We start from the raw sequence: 23,314 nt of genomic DNA on the forward strand, positions 1-23,314 counted from the left end.
GGCAATGCCCCATAGATTCTCTATGGGGTTCAGGTCAGGCGAGTTTGCTGGCCAATCAAGCACAGTAATCCCATGGTCATTGAACCAGGTTTTGGTACTTTTGGCAGTGTGGGCAGGTGCCAAGTCCTGCTGGAAAATGAAGTCAGCATCCCCATACAGCTCGTCTGCGGAAGGAAGCATGAAGTGCTCCAAAATCTCCTGATAGACGGCTGCGTTGACCCTGGACTTAATGAAGCACAGTGGACCAACACCAGCAGATGACATGGCTCCCCAAATCAACACAGACTGTGGAAACTTCACACTGGACTTCAAGCATCTTGCATTGTGTGCCTCTTCATTCTTCCTCCAGACTCTGGGTCCTTGGTTTCCAAATGAGATGCAAAAGTTGCTCTCATCAGAAAAGAGGACTTTGGACCACTGAGCAACAGACCAGTTCTTTTTTTCTTGAGCCCAGGTAAGACGCTTCTGACGTTGTTTGTTGTTCAGGAGCGGCTTGACAAGAGGAATACGACATTTGAAGCCCATGTCCAGGATCCGTCTGTGTGTGGTGGCTCTTGATGCACTAACTCCAGCCTCAGTGGAAAGTCCCCTTGTGAAAGTCCCCAACACTTTTGAATGGCCTTTTCCTGACAATCCTCTCCAGGCTGCGGTCATCCCTGCTGCTTGTGCACCTTTTTCTTCCACACTTTTCCCTTCCACAGAACTTTCTATTAATGTGCTTTGATACAGCACTTTGGGAACATCCAACTTCTTTTGCAATTACCTTTTGAGGCTTTCCCTCCTTATGGAGGGTGTCAATGATGGTTTTCTGCACAACTGTCAAGTCAGCAGTCTTTCCCATGATTGTGATTCCTAATGAACCAGACTAAGAGACCATTTAAAGGCTCAGGAACCCTTTGCAGGTGTTATGGATTGATTAGCTGATTGGAATGGGACACCTGGAGCCTAGACTGTTGAACCTTTTCACAATATTCTAATTTTCTGGGATTGTGGATTTGGGGTTCTCATGAGCTGTACGCCATGATCATCACAATTATAACAAATTAAGGCTTGACTTATCTCGCTTCGCATGTAATGCATCTATCTCATATATCAGTTTCACCTTTTAATTTGCATTACTGAAATTAATGAACTTTTGCACGATATTCTAATTTTTCAAGTTTCACCTGTACATTATTGAGCTTGTGGCTGAGCCAAAGCAAGTCGCTCCTGTGACTTCTTCATGCTCAAATTTTATTCTTTTTCTTTTGTTTTCTGGACTGTCTGTCTGTGGTGGTGGGGGGGGCAGTGGTGCTCAGTCCCACCTCATTTTCATCCAGCCCTAGAGCTTCAACAGCTAATGTTAAGAAGCAGGGATCTAGAGTGGGCTATCTAAGAGTCAGTTCTTTTGTTAAGTGGAGTGGGCTATCTAAGGCATAGGCCACTCCTAGAGTGGGCTATCTAAGGCACAATTCTTTTGTTAAGTCTTATTGTGGTTATCTGAATCTCCAGAGTTCCCCATAAAGCCAGGGAGGTATTAGTGTCTGAGAGGCAGTACTTCTTAACACCAAGAGATTAACTGTGTCAAACTCCTTCCCCTTCAGAAACAGAACAGCGTCACCTGACTGCTGAGGGAGTCATGGAATTTCAGCATTTTCTTTTGTGAAAACGATTAGACAGCTTTCCACCCTAAGAAGCAGAAGGGGCTGTTTAAGCAGAAAGATTTCCCGCTCTTTTTGATGAAGCCCTCATTCCCTCCACTAGCCACTGAGTTCCATTAACCCCACCCACCTGCTTAACTGTCTGAACCCACAGACAATCTCTCTCATTGATGAACATGGGAGCAGTTTGGTGTGTGTGTGTCGGGGGTAGGTGGTGGGTTGGCTTTCTTCCGATTTTTGTGAAACCGACATATCTGTGGGTCACCCATAGTCTGCTGGTACCTCCCACTCACTGGCAGGTGCTCCAGTTCTCCATCAATAAGGATTATGACATTTCCAGCTCTTTTGGAAATAGTATATAGATAGTTGCTAGGAAGATTCTGTACTAAGACTATGGTTTGGACTGTTTCTGTGAAGAGACTGATACTTAGGCACACAACGGTGCCTGTGTGAAAACTGTTGTGGTCAGGGCCAGCATCAGGGACCGACACTGTCCCACAACCGCTCAGGGCTCAGATTCCTCAAAAGGACCCACTGCCCACCACCAAGGCCACCTCTGTGCTTATAGCCTTTGTGCAGCGATAATGGAGGAACTCTCTCTGCCAAGATATTCGGTCTATTGCCATTCCTTCTGTCCCATTCCATTCACCAAGGTTAGCCCCACCACTGAGCTTAGTGGGTGGGGGGCAATCAGGAGGGGGCCCATAGAGGCAGCATGTTAAGGGCCCTTCTGAGACTGGCACAGAACAGGGGACAGTTGTAATCATTTTCATGATTTGCTAGCGGGGTGGTGGTGGTAGGAGAGAAGCAGCTATGATCATAGACATAATTCTGGCTATCCCTGTATATAAGCACACTTAGGGGAGGGATCTTGGAGGTCTTCTAGTTCAAACCCCTATTCCGTGCAGGAAACCGATGCAGCATCCTGACAGATGGCCATCCAGCCTCTATCTTAAAACTTCTAGAGTAGAAGAGCCCATCATTGCATGAGGCAGAATGTTTTACTGTCAATCAGTTCTTACAGTTATGAAATTACAAATACGACAAATATTTATATACCGTTTTTTCAACAAAAGTTTCCAAAGTGGTTTACAGAGATATGAATAAATAAATATAAATAAATGAAATGAAATGAAATCATTGCATGAAATTATTTCCTAATGTCTAGGAAAAGACATTTAAAAAGACATTCATCTCCTTCCTCATTTCACTCTCATGTTGTAAGAAATGGATACGCTTTTCAAGGCAACAAGAAATTTGGGGTTTCAGAACTGCTTCCAAATCACTCACCTTGCCAATTTTAATAAAGTGTAATGATTTTGCTCTTATGTTCTTACTTGATAATTACTTCTTTCCTGCTACATGCTTTTCCCCATATTTTAATCATTGGTTTTATTTGTATTAGCAAGAAAAAAGATCATACAAGAATACACCAATAATGATAAGAAAACACCAATAAAGAACAACAAAAAAGGAACTCAGAAAAGAAACTCAGAAAAAAGGATTGTGCCACATATTTTGATATATATAGGAGTAACAAATATTAACCTAAAGGGATGTAGATACAAATGCAGTCTTAAAAAGGGTGTGACTGAACTTATTATTCCTGTGGACCAGGGGACCAGGAGAGGGAGGGAGGGGGAGAGAGAGAGAGATAAACACTTAGCAAAAGTGAAGTGTAATTATGTCACACTAGAAATTGTAGTGATGTTTTTATGAAACATCTTCATCATTTTTGCAAAACATTGTGCTAAGTCTTCCAACTATGTAAATTCAATTAGTTTTGAATAATTCAAACCAATTATGATACCTTTTCTAGCGTAGATGTATGATAAAAGTCTGTAAAAGTCTGATTTTGTATTTGCAAATGTCTTGTTGATTCTAGGGATACATTACTATATATAATTTATGGTCTCCTGATCTTTAGAGGCCTCCTTGAAAACCTGAAAATGGCATTTCAGCAAAGTATAAACAATGTCAAGTACCCTTTTCAAAGGCAGTTTTACTGTTTCTCCAGAATATTTCAAATGAAATAAACTGCAACAATAAAGCTAATTAACATAAATATGTATGATTTTAACAGTGAATAAGGATTAACAGCTTCCTAAATGACATATATCAAAAATTATGAGCTATTTCAAGTAAACTAGTCATTACTGGTTGGCTGAGTCATAGAAGAAATGAGATATATTAAAGTCTGCCTTTCCTCTCCTCAAAGCAGAATATATTTAACTTATTTAGAATTATAGCCCACTCTATCACTAAATTGGAGAAAGCAATAACAATTCTGCATCTAATTTATTCTCACAGTTATTCACTGCTTAATGATTTCCTCATTTCATAGACAAGAAGCTGAGGTTGAGATATGAGCCCTATTCAGACATTACACTGTATGTGTGTTCAGGAGTCTGAACCTGAATATGTATGGGTTTGTTTGAATGATGGTCTGCATTCCTTTTGAAGATGAATCAGGGTACATGTCCTATAAATTAATAAGAAGTTCAGATAGGAAACACCTATATTGGCCATCAGCGATTTAGGAAGGTGCTGAAAGGCATCTTCTCATACTGTGAGGGAGATGGCAATGGTAAACCCCTACTGTATTCTACCAAAGACAACCACAGGGCTCTGTGGTTGCCAGGAATCAACACCAACTCGACGGCAGACTTTACCTAGGAGACGTACTGTTAAATATGCATTCAAAATAATGTGTGAAGAAGTCTATGTGTGTACAGATCTATACATGCATATACTGCACACTAGGTATGTGCATGGAACTGCTGGTAGCCAGTTTGATGGTTGGGGGGTACCTTTAAGGGGCAGGGAGGGTGCCCTTACTGCCCCCCCTTTTCCCCTGCTGGTGCTGTCTTTAAAGACAGTCCCGCAGGGTGGCAGTGTACCTCCTTGCTGCCTCGGTGCACATCGGACCAGAAGTGCCTGATGTGCATGTGTGCGACGTGCGCACACGCACTTGGCACTTCCAATCCGACATGCACCAGGGCAGAAAGGAGGTATGCTGTCACCCCACTGGGCCATTTTTAAAGACAGTGCCGGTGGGGGAAATGCAGTGGTGTTTGTGTGTGTTAGAGCACCCTCCCTGCTCCTTAAAGATAACCCCCCACAGTCGAACTGGCTGAGCTGCCGATCCTTTGAACTGGTTCGGAGGTCCATAACAGGGCCGCCGAACCGGTTCATGCACATCCCTACTGCACACAGATTGTATGTGCATTGAAGATGATGGGTGAATAGGGCTATGGTGACTTGCCCAAGTCTACCTTGTAAATATAAAGATGAGGTGGAATTGCAACTCCTCTCTCTCAGGTCCAAAGTTCAGCATGATTCATTAGACTCCTCTGGCCATAACAGAGTCTAAGAGCTGCAGTGTATAATCAGTTTCACCACACAGCAAGAAGTCATTTCTCTATTCTATTTTTGGGGGGGAAATCTTGGCAGAGTGTTTCTATTCAGAACATAATGAGTTCTGATTCTGCATGATAAGAGCCTTTAAACGTTACAGCAGAAGTGAAGGGTGGGAATGAAGAACTCACCACAGGGGTACTGTCTATGGCAGCTTCCCTGGAGCAAGGGTAATGCGTACAGCAGCTCTAAAGCTGTATCGGTATGGCAGCTTCCCTTAGTGACTGGAGCACTAAGCAGCAAAGTGATCTGTAGGAAGAAATACCAAAATGTAGTCCTATGGTTCTCTTTTGAACACTGCCCCCTGAAATTGTTTGCTATAATGGTCACAACAGGTCCTGTCCTGTTCGAAATTCAGTCCAGAAATCAGTTCCATCAAAATTAATCTTCAATAGGCTACACAGAGTAAGTTATTTTAATGACACCTGGCCACACCTTTTCTGCCTTTGTGGAATCCTAAAACCTGACTAGTGTTTACCCCTGCTAACTTGGCAAAGAGGCACCTTTTAACGTGGTGATTCTCTTTATTTAGCAGGGGAAGAGTAACTGGCCCTATCCACCCCCAGCACAGTACCGCCAGTGACTGTTGCTGGTGTCTATCTAATGTTTCTTTTTATATTGTGAGCCTTTGGGGACAGGGATCTATCTTATTTATTTATTATTTCTCTGTGTAAACCACCCTGAGCCATTTTTGGAAAGGCGGTATAGAAATCGAATAAACAAACAAACAAAAAAATAGTTGAAGGTTGCCAAATATCAAAAATTCAGATACAGTGTAGAGTGGATTAGACAGCAATCAGATTACTGCCAACCCAGTAAGCTTATGATTATCAGTGCTGATTCAGAAGATCGTGAATCATACCAAACTAACTGGGCCGGGCACAGAGCATATGTGCCTGTGGCCAGCCCACCCACCACCACTGTCCCCCACGGTGGCATGCCCGGCTTTCTGACTGACCAGCTACTTCCCCCTGCCCACTTCTCCCCCCTCCCGCTTTTTGGCCCACTTCCTCTTCCCCCACCCCACAGTTTCTGGCCGCCTCCTGTTCAGGCCGCCGCCACCAGTTCCCGCTGGATGGGCTGGCCCGCTGCCACCTCCTCCTGGTGGCCCACTGCCGCCTCCTGTTCCCGCCAGCTGGGCCGGCCCGCCGCCTCCTCCGGACGACTGGCTGCCACCACAATTGTTTCCCCGTCCCAGTCGCTATCCCCCAGGCAGCTGCTCTCGCGAGAGCTGTCACACATGGGATTAGCGATGGGTATGTTTAGGAGAATTATATATATAATTATCACATGATAACTGAAATGGCTACAACGGATTACCTATCAATGATAGAAGTGTCTTAGCATGTAAACAGTGGCTGACATTCTGTTTAATGCTGCATGAATGCTTCTAACAGAGAAATCATAACGTGGCTGCTCTTGTGCAAGAGTGTGACAATTTTTGACAATCAACCTGTGCTCTAGAAGCGCTACGCAAGGGACATGTCTGCACTGTAACAGAGTGGTTACAGAGTGCAAGGAGAGTGCTGAAAATAATTGCACTCTTGTACAAGAGCTCTCATAGCCACCAAGAGCATGGTAACTAGTACAAGAGCTGGCACTGCACGCACACCATTGTTAGAAGCACACACACAGCATGAGTCAAGATGTCAGTATCTGTCAAAGCAAACAAAGATATGGTAAGAGAAATAATTTGACATTCTGATTTGGCATATAATTTAATGTGTTATGTGTTTTTATTCCATGTTTTAATCCTGTGTTGTGAGCTGCCCAGAGAACACTTTGTTATGGGGCAGCAAACAAATAAAGTTCATTTAATTAATTAATTAATTAATTAATTATTGATTTGATTGTTGAAGAGTATTGTGGATCCTGCAGAATTCTCACAAACTAAACCAAAATAAACCGACTCCCACTTCTCTGCCTAATTTTCTCCTGCCCCAAATATAGGCACCTTACATTTTCTGCTAGCCACCTAATGGCACAGCAGGGAAATGCTTGACTAACAAGCAGAAGGTTGCCAGTTTGAATCCCCGCTGCTATGTTTCCCAGATCATGGGAAACACCTATATCGGGCAGCAGTGATATAGGAAGATGCTGAAAGGCATCCTCTCATATTGCATGGGAGGAGGCAATGGTAAACCCCTCCTGCATTCTATCAAAGAGAACCACAGGGCTCTGTGGGTGCCAGGAGTTGAAATCAACTTGATGGCACACTTTACCTTACATATTATGCTATGAAAGAGAGAGGTCAGTCTGTGATATTTGTCATGCACACAGAGGTAAATACACATTTTTCTTTCTTTCAGAATTCAGGCATTCTGATTCTCTCTAGAACATTAACACTCATAAATTTCACTTTACATTTAATTTCTAATAGTATAGTAGAAACTGAATGAGGAATCAGACTAACAGGGAAACTGCCTATGGCTTCCAAATCTTCAAAGCGTGTGTGTATGTATGTGTGTGTGTGTGTGTGTGTGTGTGTGTGTATATATGGTGTACCTGTGGCTAATTCTGTGTGTGGCAGCTCTTGCAAGAGTTCATGAGCAAAAGCACCTGAGTAGGGATTCCATATGCAGATAGGGAGGAGGAGCCTGTGATGGTTAAGGTCAGTTGGACTGCAACTGTTACTGGTCAGACGATGTTCTTGATTATAGAAGAGAGGAATGAATATAGATATAGATATAGATATAGATATAGATATAGATATAGATATAGATATAGATATATATGGATAGTGGGCAAGGGTCTACAAAAAGAGGGGTTGTAAGGGAGGAAAGAGCCCCTTCAGGAGAAGGAGGCTGCTGCTGTGTGAATTAGATGAGGGAACAAGATGAAAAAGATCTGTTAACTCAGGAAGGGAGAGAGAGAGAGAGAGAGAGAGAGGAAAAAAGGGAGGGAAAGAAAGACAGAGGGGAAGAGCGAGAGAAAGAGAGAAAAAGAAGGGAGGGGAAGAGAGGCAGAAGGAAGGGCGAGGGACGGGCCTGAGCCTCTCAGCAGCCTGAGGGGAATGAGCGGCCATGGCAGCACTGGCAGCAAGGAAGGGCCCAGTCAACCACTGCTGCTGTTTTGGGCTACCGAGGCCATTGGCGGAGGGAGGCAGGGAGGGAGGGAAGCAAGGGATGGGCCTGTCAGCGGCCTGAGGGGAACAAGTGGCCATGGCGGTGGCAGCAGCAAGGAAAGGCTCATCAACCGCTTCTCCTGCTGCTCCTGTGGGGAGGAGAAGGATCGGGGCTCAGGTGAGGGTAGAGAGATCTCTGAGGTGAGGGGGGCTGAGGCAGGGAGAAATCAAGTACTAGTGCGCAGATGCTCTGTGTGGGTTAAGCTAGTTATTTCACATTTAGTCTGTTCTGATTCATTAGATTTTAAAAGCAAAGACATAAAAACAATTGACTGAAACCACAGGGTTGGATAACATCAACATCCGGACCAAGTGAGACCACCAAACGTAAATAATTCAGAGGTTGAATTAAAGTTCAGAAAAGAAGGGGAGGGTTGTCAGAGTAGGATAGACAGTGCTGAAATACCATAGGTGCAGGGCCTGACTGTCCATCAGGCATATCTAGGCCGTTGCCTAGGGCACCAATTCTCGAAGGGGTGCCACAGTTCCTTGGGCAGAAGTCAAATGGGCAGGACCAGCCTCCTAGCTGGTCTCTGGCTTGCCTTTGTCCTCATTCCCCTTCAGTGCACTCTGTTCTCGCCTTCTCCCTGCCTCGCTCCACTCTGTTACTGCTGTGGTTGCTCAGGTGGGAGCCTGGTTTCTCAGGTGCACAAACCCCAAACAGGAAGTAAGTGGTGTGCACAGTGGTTGGCTTGGCTGCAGTCAGGGCTGATTGGGAAGCTCTTCGCAGCACCATTAAAACCTGCTTCTCATGAAGAAAGAGAGTTTGGATGGCTCTGACGATCACAGGACCTGCACTGCTAAGGGGAAGGAGGAGACAGTGGCAATAGAGGAACGGTGGGCGTTGAGCTCCTCAGCTCTTTCCCCTCTTCCACAGTGTCCCCAAATCAGCACAGGCTAGTTATTCACTGGTCATCAGCATGGGCTGGTCATTCAACTTGACGAATGAGCAACCCGAGTGACTGCTCATTAAAATTAAAGCCGGGACTCTGCACTTATCTGCAGCAGGGTGGGCGGAAATGCCATAGTCAAACTTCACTTAGGGCCAGCCCTGCATAGGTGATTTACTGAAAATATGTATTTTTAAAAATCACTGATTTGGATTTTGTTTCATTCAATTACTGTAAATTGAAGGCAAATACTACTACTAATAAATATTCATGTATAGTCAGCAAAATGCGAAGTACTGTAGAAAATATAGAAGCAATTTAGACTTTAGCCAGAGATATTCTATTTCCCACTGCAAATTTTGTAAAATGCCACAGAAGAAGTACTGAACAAATGAACTTTACTGAACACTATAATTCTTACTACAGTAGAACTCAAAATGGCTTTTGTCCTAGGTTTCCGTTCTCTGCTGGTGCTCCCCAGAACTCCTTCCATGTACCCACTCATGGAACCCTTCCTACTGTTACTACATCTCTTTTTATAGAACACATTCTAATAGGGTTTTAAAACATTACTCTACACTTGATTTAGTTTGAGCAAAGTCCTATTTTTCTGCAAACATCCAGAAGTTTCTGGAGCACAACTGAGGGATGATATCACTCAAACTCTTCTGTTTAACATGTATGCAAATATAGATTTGAATAGCAATCAGCCAAGAGATGACTTTCTTTTCCTTAAATTCAAATGTTGATTCCCAGCTTATGTCAAGTTCTTTTTTATTTTGTTTATCATTTTTAGCCGACTTTCCTTAAGGAAAGTAAGCTTATGACATCACCCGGCATTCTCTGTGTGTGTGTCCTCCCACTATCAACTTCACAGTGCCTGGACCAATATGAACCAAATTGGGTACAGTTGTAGGGACACACAGGGACACCTCAATGGTGTAGTTTGTGATGATGTCATCCACTCCAATTTAAGATGGCGGACACATGAACATTTGAGGTGCAAGTGTATTAGCTTGTTTTTAAATTTATGGCATGGCTCTCTTCCTATTTATAGAGGAATAGAGCTGGTCTTGTGGTAGCAAGCATGACTTGTCCCCTTAGCTAAGCAGGGTCTGCTCTGGTTGCATATGAAAGCGAGACTAGAAGTGTGAGCACTGTAAAATATTCCCATTAGGGGATGGAGCCGCTCTGGGAAGAGCATCTAGTTTCCAAGTTCCTTCCCTGGAATCTCCAGTATAGGGCTGAGAGAGAGATTCCTGCCTGTAACCTTGGAGAAGCTGCTGTCAGTCTTCAATACTGAGCGAGATGGACCTATGGTCTGACTCAGTATATGGCAGCTTCCTATGTTCCTATGACAACTAGTAAATGACTGTACCATCTCTTCCATTTGAGCACACATGCCTGGGCAATAAATAGCATTCTCACGCCCTTCTTTTCACATAGCTCATTTCCCAAAATAACTCTCATGTATGCTATTCAATAATTAGTGGCTAACATCCTAATGAAGCATGTATGTAAGGAGACTCTCTGCGGATGTGCAAGAAGCCATTTTGCAACTCCCACAGTCCTGATTGTGCCACGGGGCAATATTTGCGAGCACTGCTCACATGTTGGAAGTATTCTCCAAGATTGGAAAGATATAACTGTTTCACAGACTGGCATCCAGCAAAACTCAACATTCTTGGCCAACAAGTGTCTTGATGGTATTTTCATGTTTGCAATGCACTTTGCTAAATAACCAACTATTCCTAGAAATCTCTGTATTTCAACCTTGTTTTAGTTAGGCCCTCTTTCTTATCAGGAACATAGGAAGTTGCCTTATACGAAGTCAGATTATTGGTCCATCTGGTCTCATTATTATCTATACAGACTGGCAGCAGCTTCTCTAAGGTTGCAGACAGGAGTCTCTCTCAGAGCTAACTTGAAGCTGCCAGGGAGGGAACGTAGAACCTTCTGCATGGAAGCATGTGCAGATGCTCTTCCCAGAACCCTAAGGGGAATTTACAAGACCATTTACCATGTTTAGGATCACATTAGTTTAGTGAGGAAAAACTGTTCAGTATTTGCTCCATTATAAACTAAATCCAATTAGACTGTTACCTGAATCCTAGCAATGTACATAGTAAATAGAGGCCTGTGCAGTAGCTTTTTAAAAGAAAAATTAGTGAACTTCTTTCTAGCTAAACAGTTTGTGTAGCCCTTACAGTAAATCATTCGATATTGAGATGTTTTATTTGATTAGATTTTTTTTTAAACTACCGCAAGAGAAGAACAGCAATTCATTCAGCCTTTGCAAAATTGTTAATCCTGTCAAAGTTAAATGTAAATAGAAAGTGCTGGATGAAAATACACTGTTTATGAGCATGTATACTGTAGTGAACTGTATTTTGTGTCCCTTGAGGACTTGTTCAAGGTAGAATCAGGAGAAGGTACTTGCTGTGTCTCGGCCTGTTTAAAAAGAGGGTCTTAGATAAAGATATGTTCTTGTCTATCACTGCCAGAGAGGCCTTCTGACAAACTGGCGATGCTTAAAGGAGACTTTAGGTCAGAACTAGGTACAAGGACCCTTTCTCTTACAACATATTTTGAACCTGGGAGGTCCGGAAAGACTCTAGTAGGCATATCTGACACATCCTGCAAGTTAGAAGCTGCAGCAATGACCTGCTCAGTCACCATGAAAGGTAAAGCGTGCCATCGAGTCAGTGTCAACTCTTGGCAACCACAGGGTCCTGTCGTTCTCTTTGGTAGAATACAGGAGGGGTTTACTATTGCCATCTTGCACGCAGAATGAGATGATGCCTTTCAGCATCTTTCCTATATCGCTGCTGCCCGATATAGGTGTTTCCCATATTCTGGGAAACAAACCAGAGGGTATTCGAACCAGCAACCTCTGGCTTGCTAATCAAGTCATTTCCCTGCTGCGCCATTAGGTGGCTTCAGTCACCACTACATCCTCCTTAAACTGAGGGTCAAGGATTACTGTGGGGGTGAGGTATGGCCCCATAAGAAGTTTCTGTAACTATAATATTATTGCTAACTGGGGTCAGGTATAGGCCTAACTTGTTGCAGGCCAGGTCTAGACAGCAAGGATGTTTCAGTGATCTCAGTCACATTTTCCGAACCAAAGCTTTTCACAGGTTCAGGTAAAATATGCATAGGATTTTAATCCTCCTTTGGTGCAGACCAACACCAGCCAGTAGTACCAATTACATTTACCAAACAGTTTCAGTCTTTCGTTTATTTTATTTATTTATCTATCACATTTTCCCAGAATATGTTAGTAATCTGTTATTAGAATGTGAAATGGTTCAGTTTGCAAGACTTTGTGGCTGGCATCCTGATAAATGAAAGGTCAGTGAGGATGTCAGTCAGCCTCTTTAAAGCAGTCACATATGGATCCACAGTTTCCACTTCACTCTTGGTCCCAGTGAAAAACATGTGCCTTTCAGATCTAACATTTATTGTCCCCACCAACCCACTTTTATTTGTATTACCATCAAACTGAGAAGTACTGAGAATGTCTTTTTCTTTCTTCTTGACACATGAAGAAATAGTGCAGACTGAAGTCTCTTGCCTTCCTTATCTGCTTCCCTTATAATTCAGTGCGACTCAACCCCCCCCCCCTCTTTTCCAGTTCTCTGTAGCATTTTCTTCTAACTTGCTTGAAGGTTTTAGCTGGTCTATTTGTGAGACTGCAGAGCGGAGGGGGAAATGACTGCCAGGCTCCCTCCTTTGATTGATGGGACAGCTGTGGCAGCCAATCAGGACAGAGAGAGGGAGGAGCTTCCTTCCCTCAACTCTGGTTCCTGGGAAAGCTGTCTCCATTACTAAATTTGGGTGTAATGAAGGCAGCCACAAACTGGAGGCCGGTGCAGCGCATCTCACAACAAACAGAGGGTTTGGTGAGTGAACGCTCGGTTTAGTTAGGGTCCGAATGGGCTTTCCTGCATTCGGACGCTGAGGTTTGAGGACCTCTGGCTGCTCTAACTCCAGTTCCACGTTATGTCTAAATCTGGCCAATGTAATGTTTACTGTACAACTTGTAAAATTATGGCACAGGAAACCGAAGTGCCGAACAAACAAACTAATAAGAAAGGGAAACTCTGACTACAACGGAGCTAAAACTGGCTGCTATCCTGGATTCTAATTCTCTGCTAGTTTCCACCCAAACTGCTTTCCTCCACAAACCTCTTGCATTTTGGTCCCTACTATTATTACAAGAGGGTTTACAGAAGTTTACATGCTTTGCCATGTTAAAATTGAGATGTCAGTGGGTGGGACATTCTGGATAAAATGCCAGAAATATCAAACTGGATAAACGATGACAGGCAAACAAGTAAAACTTGGGAACAATGTCAGAGCAGTGCAGAAGCTATGTGAATAAAAGAAATATCTATCTATCTATCTATCTATCTATCTATCTATCTCACGCATGTGTGTGTGTGTGCGCACACACACACACACACGTGTCTGTGTATAAAGCAAGAAAAACAGGTGTCCAAAGACTGAGCCCTATTAGCCTCCCAGGGAAGATAAAGTAGAGGAGCTAAGAAAATTAGTAGCAAAAAGAGAAGGAATGAATATCTGACCTTGGAAGAGCTGTTCTCATAAATGTAAAGACTGCTCCTGTCAGCAAGATTGATGGAGTGGAAGCTCAGCAGAAGAGCATCTGCTTCCCATTCAGAAGGTCCCAGGTTCAACCTCTGGCATCTGCAGGTAGAGCTGGGACAGACTGAAATCCTGGAGAGCCACTGCCAGTCAATTTAAGCAGTACTGAGCTAGATCAGGGATTCTCAGCATTGGATCCCCAGATGTTATTGGACTTCAACTCCCATAATCCCCAGCCCCAGTGGTCTTTAATTGGGGATTATAGGAGTTGAAGCCCAACAACATCTGGAGACCCAAGGTTGAGAACCCCTGAGCTAAATAGACCAATGTTCTATATAAAGCAGCTTCCTACATTTGGCTCCCAGTGTACTGAAGTTTTCTGAGCTCTTAATAAGGACATAGAAGCCATGACATTCTACAATTCTTAGGGATTTTGGGGCTGGAAACATCCTGTTGGCAAGGTTTTAAAGCTTAAGGAAGGCCTCATCTTTATGTTCTCCCCCTCATGTCCTTGTTGCTGCTGCTGGGAGCTAAATTTTAGGGAAAGAGAAGGATATGGGATAAGATTGCTGGGGTGAGGAGGCCTCCATGCCTCATCATGTTCCTCATACTATAATCAAAAGCATTACAAGACTTGGAGCTCAAACCAGTAGGGCAAGCTTTCAAACTAGCCAATTGAACCTGATCTGAATTGAGCCCAAATTAACTCATTGTAAGGGAACTCATTCTGAACTAAGACAGGGGAATCTTGCCCATCCCCAAAGTTCTACATATTCATTTAAAATGCTTTACATTACAGTGAAATAATGCATACATAACTATATAATGTGATGTTATACATGGGATATCACATGAAATGCCATTTTGAAATCTCTCTGGACTTAGCAAAAGTAACAAATAATATTCTTCTCTTCTCCTGTACTTTCTGCTATAATCCAACAAATAAACAGAAATCAGAACTCTGACAATATAAATGTCCTCCACTTAGTAAAATGAAACAATTAAGTTTGCTTGAGGAACTGTAGTTGGGTTACAAAAGAATGTACAATGCTGTTCTCAATGGCAGATCCACAAATCAGCATGGGCAATTTTACTGTTCAATCCTAGTTGAATACTCTTCTCCACCAAATTACTGTGCTGTGCAGGGGCGTAGCAAGGTTGCAGTGGGCCCAGAGACGAGGTTTTAAAATGGGGCCCCCCACTCAAAGTCCAGGGCCTCCGCACACCCCAGGCCCCCAAGGATTTAAGTCTGATATTCCAAAATAAGTATGCTGCCTGGAAATACATTTCACTGAATACACACACGCACACGTCACAATATATAGTGATATACATTGAGTACTATACATTTGTTTTACTTTTAATGCCTAGAACACACTAGAAAGATGAATGATTAAAATGGCCCCCTTGCTGCAGATTAGCAAAGGAGACTTTCAACCATGCAGCGTGAGCCTATGTTTGTTTTCTCAGAATTCTGAACAAATTCAGTCGAGTTCGATTCCAGGAGGTTTTTCACAGGAGGCTTTTAAAGCCCTTTAACACACATCTCCTCCTCTGGAATGATGGAGGTGCTGCATTCACATGTTGGCCAGATTTACCCTGAAGTCCCTGCAAGTTATTGGGGAGCAGTTCACACGCAAGAAAAGTAAAATAAAATAAAAGCACAACACATACTTCTCACTCAGACCTTCTGGGTTGCAAAACAACTTGAACATAAGTGCATTTATAAATAAATGAATGAATGAATAAAATAAATATAATACTGTTTCTTCCAGAAGTTTTTGTAATTTTCTGCCATGAAACAAGCCACTTATAGGACTTTTCAGATAGTTTTTTTAAAGCCAGCAAATTTTCCAAGCTGTTTAAAAATAAATATTCAGAGACTTCTCAGTCCCTCCACCCCATATCAAAGCCCTATGGCAAGCAGATGCCTATATACCCGGGGCGGGGGAAGGTAACCACAAAAAGGAGTTCACACTCTACCTGGCAAATGCTGGTCTGGGTTAAGCAGGGAAGCAAGGGGTCTTCTGCTGCAGAGAACACTCTGGCTGCCTCCTCCTTCCAGGCTGGCTTGGGCCCTACTCGAGTTCAGGCTTCACAGAGGCCTACACGAGGCCTCCGTGGAAGCCCCGCCCACCCGCCGATCAGCTGAGAGGCGGGAGAAAAGGAGCTCTTTGCAGCTGGTCTGCTGCCTCCATTGCCTGACAGGAGAACAAGCAGGAGAGACGGCGAACAGGGCAAGCGGCTGAGGGGCCTTGGGGCTGGGCAGGGGGCAATGGGGAGTCACGTGAGGTGCCTCTGGGGGGCCCCTCCAGGCAGTGGGGCCCCAGACAACTGTCTCCCCTTGCCCGATCGTTGTTACGCGCCTGGTGCTGTGTTGATTCTTCTATCAACCTAAGTTTAAAAAGGAATTCACAGAGGGTTGGCTGAAGAAAGAACTGGAAGACAAAACCAGCTGCATGAATGGTGTGTCTTGCATTCCATTAACTCTCCAGCTGGATTGCTGCCAGTATGTCTAACCTGACATTAAATGCCTTTTTATTGTTATATGGAATATTCAATATGAAGACAACGAAACTTTTCAGATAGTTTATCTTTGATTTCTAGACTGAAATCAAATAAGCTCGGCTGAAGTCATGACAGCCTGTGGAATTTTAATTGCCTGTTTAATACATACAGTGTAAATTTCAAGCTGTCAGACTAATAATTAGTTAAGAACAGGTTAAAAGTAGTTCAGCGTGCCTGAGGGCTAACATTACCAATATTCTATTTTTTCAACAAGAATGAGTGAAAACAATACTACTTCTTTATCCATTACTAGTGTTTTCAGGCCCGTTAAATAACGGGCGCTAGTAAGTGATCCGGGCCCACCCCCACTCCCTCTTGCCTCCCCCCTCCCCAGAAGTCTTGCGCTCCACCCACCACTCACCCGGCAACTTTAGTCAGTTGGGGCCCAGTCTTCCCCTTGCCACCGCCTCCATGGCCACGCTGCTGGTCCGATCTGGGCCGCCCCCGCCCCCGCCTAACATTCCCGGCCAGTCTCCCCGGCCGGGCAAGAGCCCCAAAGTGTCTCCGCCACCGGGCGTTGCTGGCGCCACCAGGCCTCGGCGGTGGCTCCGCCGCCACCTTGGGCGGCTTTCCTCGCCGCCTCTTGCCCCCGCCCGGCTTCCTCTTCCCCCCGCCCGGCTTCCTCTGGCCGAGACGGCGGCTCTGCTGCCGTCTCGGCCAGCTTACCCCGCCGCCTCTCTCCTTGCTTCCCAGCTTCTTCGGGCGGCCGCTTCTGGCCGCCCAACATGGCCGCCGGGTGCTGGCGGTCGTGTCTTTCTTGGACTGTTCTGAGGATGCGCTCCGCGCATGCTCAGAACAGTCGAGGCACGAACGCACGCTTGGTGTCCGTCCACGGATGGACACCAAGCGTTTTATTAGAGAGGATAGATGATCTGCCATACCAATACAAATAAAACCATTTTATGTTCACATCTGCCTTATCAATTTTTTGCAGTTGTTTATCCTCTCTCTCTCTCTCTCTCTCTCTTACATACACACACACACACACCATCTAAGGTCTTTCTAAGAGATTGAAGAGAGCCACACAGCTATCTCAAATGATGAGGCTACTGGTCTCTGGCATCTCCTGTCTTTATTGAATGATCTTTATTGACTCGATGGCCAGGAAGAGGAAATTGCTGTGGTCTATAGGAATTTCATCTCCACACTCTGTCTGTCTGAGTTCTAATTGTGAATGTTTTAAATTGGAGCTGGGCAATCAAGGATTCTCTTGTGTTACTGACTCACCTAGCCACCGAACCATCTCTCTGAGCAGTGACAGAGAGGTCCTGCTGTTGAGGACTCCCAGGTTTATGTTCTAGGAAACTTCAACATTTATGCCAGGGCTGCCTTGTATGGGATAGTTTCAGACTTCATGCCCACTATGAAAACCATAGGGCTGTCCCAACATGTCAGAGGCCCAATGCATGTAACATTCTAAACTTGGTGTGCTTCACTGGGAAGATGTGCTAACTGAACAAAGAGGTACCTTTTAAAGTGGTGGATCTCTTATATTAAGTAGGGGGAGAGGAACTGGCCCTATCCAATCCCAGCACAGAATCCTTCCAGTGGTTGTTGTTGGTATCTACCTTGTTAGCCTACTCCAGTAGGCTTATGAGATCACTCGGCATTGTGTGTGTGTGTCCCCGTGTGTCCCCCCACCCATCAACTTTGCAATGCCTGGAACAATATGAACCAAATCGGGTACAGTTGTAGGGACACATAGGGTGTAGTTTGTGATGATGTCATCCACCCTGATCCAAGATGGGGGACACGTAAACTTTTGAGGCACAAGTGGGCTAACTTGTGAACCGCTTAACCAATTTGAACCAAATTTGCTACAGCTGTAGGGACACATAGGGATACCCAAATGGCATGGTGTGTGATGATATCATCCACTCCAATTCAAGACGGTGGCCACAGAAACATCTGAGGTGCAAGCGGGCTAATTTGTGGACTGTCTAACTGATTTAAACCAAATTGTGTACATTTGCAGTTGGACACAATTGTACACAATTGTGTACACATGACACACATGGACCCCTCAACGGCATAGTTTGTGATGATGCCATCCACCGTGATCCAAGATGGTGGATGCATGAACATTTGAGGTACAAGAGATCTAACTTGTGAACCTCGATTTGAACCATTTTTAGTCCAGTTGTAGAGACAGTGAAAGGAAAGTGGGTTGATTTGTTTTTACTAGAACAACTTGTGTTTGTTTTTAGTTTGTTAGCTGCTTTAAGAACTTTTGTTGAAAAGTGGTATATAAGAAGTAGTAGTAAAAGCAGGGGTGGAGGGAGGCCAGTAGCGGCCTGGGTTCAGCCGCCACTGCGGCCCCCTAGCCCCACCCCCTGCATCTGACATCAGAAATAGAGAGTTTAGCCATGCCCTTGCATCTGATATCAGATGCGGGGGCGTGGTTTAGCTCCCAAACGGGGCCGTGTGGCCCGGTTCGGAGTAAGATCGGCCTGCGCTGCATTGGCTACATGGCCAGGAATGGCTCTTCCTGCCTTCCGTGCGGGCCAATCTTAATCCCAAATGGGGTTGTGCGGCCCCGTTTGGGAGCTATACCACACCCCAGCATCTGACATCAGACACGAGGGTGTGGCTAAATACTCCCTGAGTCTGATGTCAGATGCAGGGAGTGGGGCTTGGGGGCTGTGAGCACTCCGCTAACCCCGTTTATCTGATCGTGAGATAGACAGCTCCATGCCATGGTGACTCAAGCGTAGACCCCCGACTGGGAGACTACAACAAGCTTTCCGGCACAGGGGTCTCTCTAACATGCCCCGCGGGACTTCCAGGGGCCTGGAGACCCTGGATCCCCACCGCCCCTACCGGCTCTGTGACAGAGCTGGTAGTTGTGTGGGCGGTCGATTTGGTTGCCCAGGGGTAGCCTGGGGATCATCTGCAGGGAGAGCGGGCTGAGCCTGGTAAGGCTCTACACACGGATCATGTGTATAGCCTCACTGTCTTAATAGTTTGATGATTTTTAATAGTTTTAACGTTGTTTTAAGTTTTAAATTGTTGTAATATTTTAACCTTTTTACTTGTTTTTATTGGTTTTTTGTAAACCGCCCAGAGACTTGTGTTTTGAATGGTATACAAATGTGTTAATTAAAATAAATAATAAATACAGCTCTATGGGGAAAGAACTACCTTTCCTTGTGCTTCCCTTGTACACCTTTATGCAGTTCCAAAGGGGTGATGCAGATTATTTGGCTTTTGTCATGCTGAAGTACAGGCCTACTAACTGGAACTGGCCCAAGTAATTACAGCTCACCCATTGTTAAACCACTACACTGGCTGCCAAGCCATTCAAACTGCCTGTACTTATATTTAAGCCTTAAACCCAGATTTCGGCTTGGGATCTGGTCATCTAAAAGACTGCCTGAATTCTTAAAGTAACTGTTTGAAGTCCTTGTTTAAGTCCCCCATGCTCTGAAGTGATGCAGGTAGAAACCGGAGAGAGGCCTTTTTACTTCTGGCGCCCTGCATGTGGAATGTCACTGTCTAGCATCAGACTCAATGTCCTTCCTACTCCAAGGACTTTTAAAAAAATTACCTTAAAATTTACATTTCAGCATGCCATTGAAACTGGGTTTAATTTGATGGTTTCTGCTGATACTACTGTTTTTTAGAATTACGCTACTCCATTTTTACCATTCACTATGTTATATGTCACTATACAAATATATAAAATTAATGTTAATATAAGTGTTGTGAGCCACCCTGGGAGTTTTGTTAAAAACATTTTAATTGTTTTCTAGAAATAACTGTATACATAACTTCATATATATGACTTTGGAATGCCAATAACTCCACAAAATATAGCAGTTTATTCAGAGTTTATTTATTTAGAATCAGCAATCTATTGCTAATGCAGTGCAAAACACTGGCCATTGCCCAGCTGCAGAAGCCAATGAAATGGACAGGAAAAAGAGTAAGAAGAGAGAACATTGACAAAGAGTTGCAAAGATGGAAGCAGAAGATTGTTAACTAGCAACCAGTTCTATAGATTAAGTAGATTAATGGTAACAAAAGAGGCTGATTCCAAATTAATGTTGATAATGGTCTGCAATGAGGTTTTATGTCTGTTAATACAACTCTTATTCCTTAAACATTCATTATTTCTTTACTTCCACATCTAGCAAAAAGTTGGATATTAATTGCATATATTCTTTCCCTAATGACATAGCAAAAGGCTTTCACTTCTGGTTGGGCAGTTATAATTAGCAAGGCTGTCAACTGATTAAAAGGTTTTTAAACACAAACTGCTAGGTTTCAATTTATTAATCAGTTAGTTGATTCTATTTTAATAAATGTATATACTGCAAACCCTCAACAAAGATGCCTTTTTAAGGAGCCTAAAGGAAGGTGGGGCAGTTTTTCTTAAGGGTGAAATAATTTAATAAATGGCTAAGACAGAAGAAAATACCTTCTGACATGAAGGTCAGAAATGTCTTTATCTGAGCATTCTTGATTAAAAGAAAAACAATGCTATTGTGTGATTAACTATTTTTCATTTTCTATTATTCATTATTTTTGTTGCCCTTTGGGATCTTTACAACCCAAAATTAGGAACATATTTTTCAGAAGTATGTGGACTGAGTGCTGCTATAATTTTCAAGAGTGCTCATGCATCCAATTAAATAGCAAAAGAATACATGATGCCCCCAAACCCACCCAAATACACCCCATACATTAAATAATCACATATTAGGAGCCACATGAAGGTGATGGGCTAAAAAACTTTACATTAAAAGAAAGATACATAATTCATTTATTTGAAAATCTCTATCCTAACCTTTGACCCTAAAAGGTGCCACAAGGTTGTCTATAAAAATAATAAAAATAGTAAATACAAGAAGTAGTTCTGGAAAGAACTAATCTACCTACTTCCTTTTCACTATAATCTTAATTGATAATTACCATCTTTACAAGTTAGCCCGCTTGTGCCTCAAATGTTCATAGATCTGCCATCTTGAATTGGGGTTGATGACATCATGTCACTACAGCTATACCAAATTTTGTTCAAATCGGTTAGGGGGTTCACAAGTTAGTCTATTTGCACCTCAAATGTCCAAGTGGGCAGTTTCTGATGCTCTCTCCTTCCCTCTGAAGCTCACTGTGCATCATGAAAATATGTCCCTGTGGGTCACATTGAAAGTCTCCCCTTCCCCTGCTTGCACAACAGCACAGACTTCGTCTGTAAGTCAGCACTGTTGCAATGATGCAGCACTAGTCTGGATGTCAGTCAGTGTTTGTACGATAACACAACAAATGCAAGCAACCTTAGCGTTGTGCAACTTCCATTCATATGAATTGTGTAACTTCCATTCATATGAATTAAACGTGCTTAGCCAGAACTTGATGTTTGATAGATTGCACCCATTATTTCACAATTTGTAGTATAATGGCATTATATGGTGGCATATTCTTATTGCTCATATTCACATCTATCTAGCAAATCTGCTGTTAAAAACATAAGGTCAGTGCTGGCATCCTGACTAAATTACTCAATAGTGCTACTCAGGAGTTACTCTAAAACACTACTAAATTTCAATATGACTTTCTCTAGTAAGTTGGATGTCAACCAGTTGCAAGAATGCTTATTGGATGGTAACAGTAGAGCTAAAATTGTTTACCTTGTTTGTAAAAGAGAACTTGTTTTGTTCCACTTTGCCAGGTGTGTGAATAGCAGAAAGCGGTGGAGGCCAAGAATGCGTCATTTCCTTGAAAAAACAAGAAAGATGTTAAAATAATATTTATATTTTAAATAAATCTGATATACTAGAGTTAAACATTCTATAATAGTAAAGTATGAATTTCTAATAATTCGTCTTTGTTTAATGTACAACAGGTAATGCAGGTAGTTCTGAACTGCCTTTGCTGATATACATGAGTCTAAAGCAACACTTGCAGTGCTCCTACTTAAAATCTGCAATCAGACTTCTGCGGTGCTACATACATTATTTCCAATGTACATAGAACTGTGGAAGTGCAATTGCACAATTTTTAGCAGTAGCAGACAAGCCCTTTCCCACAACACCACAGGTGTTGCTTTAGATGCCCACAGCAGTATGAGAGGTTCAGAATTGTCCGTGTTGCCTTGTGCAACATATCAGTGATTATAATGATAATTGAGAACATATTTGTTCAACTCCTCTCATGGGGTTCAATTGGATCATTTTCAGTTTGTGACTCCTGAGGACTGTGTGTCCTACAACCTGTTCTCTTGTCCCTTGCCCAACCTGGCTTATCTCATCTGATCATAATATTATCAGAGAGGGTCTGGTATATATTATAAATGCTTCTCTGAGGGAGGGCAGGATGCCTCCTTGTATTAAGGAGACTGTTATTATACCACTTTTGAAGAAGGCTATGCTGGATCCCTCAGAATTAGCTAATTACAGACCTAATACAGTGGTCCCTCTACTTACGAAATTAATCCGTTCCGAATGCACATTTGTAAGTCGAAAAATTCGTAAGTCGAAAAGTGGTTTCCCATAGGAATGCATTGGGAATGGATTAATGCGTTCCGGAGCCTAGAAAAAAGACCCAGACCCCCAGTAAGGCTTGCAAACTGCACAGGAACATTTCTTTTCAAGAATAAACAGGCAGTAAACAGGCAGGCAAGTCAAGGAAACCGCATGTAAAATTTGTAAGTCGAGGAAACCCCATCTAAAAATTTGTAAGTCGAGGAAACCCCATCTAAAAATTTGTAAGTCGAAAAAACCGCATCTAAAACCGGATCTAAAACTGCCGTTTGTAACTCGAAAAATACTTATGTCGAGTAGTTTGTAAGTCGAGGGACCACTGTATTCCACAGCTGGGCAAAGTGGTTGAGCGGGTGGTAGCCTCTCAGCTCCAGGCAGTTTTGGATAATGCAGAATATCTAGACCCATTTCAACCTGGCTTTCATGTGGGCTATGGGGTTGAGACTGCCTTGGTCAGTCTGATGGATGATCTCCAACTGGATATCGACAAAGGAAGTGTAACTCTGCTGATCCTTTTGTCTCTCTCTGTGACTTTTGATACCATCGACCATGGTATCCTTCTGGACCGCCTGAGGGAGGTGG

At 43.4% G+C, this 23,314-nt stretch overlaps 1 protein-coding gene and 1 long non-coding RNA gene across 5 annotated transcripts in view; one reads left to right on the forward strand and one right to left on the reverse strand.

The window, feature by feature from the left end:
• AFF3 (ALF transcription elongation factor 3) overlaps positions 1 to 23,314 on the reverse strand; it is a 451,975-nt gene that overhangs the window by 205,598 nt on the left and 223,063 nt on the right. For all 4 annotated transcript variants that reach the window (XR_008318873.1, XM_053306211.1, XM_053306212.1 and 1 more), the window contains exon 5: positions 21,881 to 21,967. Coding sequence is in view for 3 of the 4 variants with exons in the window: in XM_053306211.1 (XP_053162186.1) it covers positions 21,881 to 21,967 (87 nt within the window). In the remaining variant the exon portion in view is untranslated. The remainder of the gene's footprint in view (positions 1 to 21,880; positions 21,968 to 23,314) is intronic.
• Positions 7,704 to 22,040, forward strand: LOC128349609 (uncharacterized). Its single transcript, XR_008318874.1, has 2 exons — positions 7,704 to 8,508; positions 21,922 to 22,040. It is a non-coding gene; the product is annotated as an uncharacterized LOC128349609 (long non-coding RNA).

This window comes from Hemicordylus capensis, chromosome 3, assembly GCF_027244095.1.
Source record: "Hemicordylus capensis ecotype Gifberg chromosome 3, rHemCap1.1.pri, whole genome shotgun sequence".
Lineage (NCBI taxonomy): Eukaryota > Metazoa > Chordata > Lepidosauria > Squamata > Cordylidae > Hemicordylus > Hemicordylus capensis.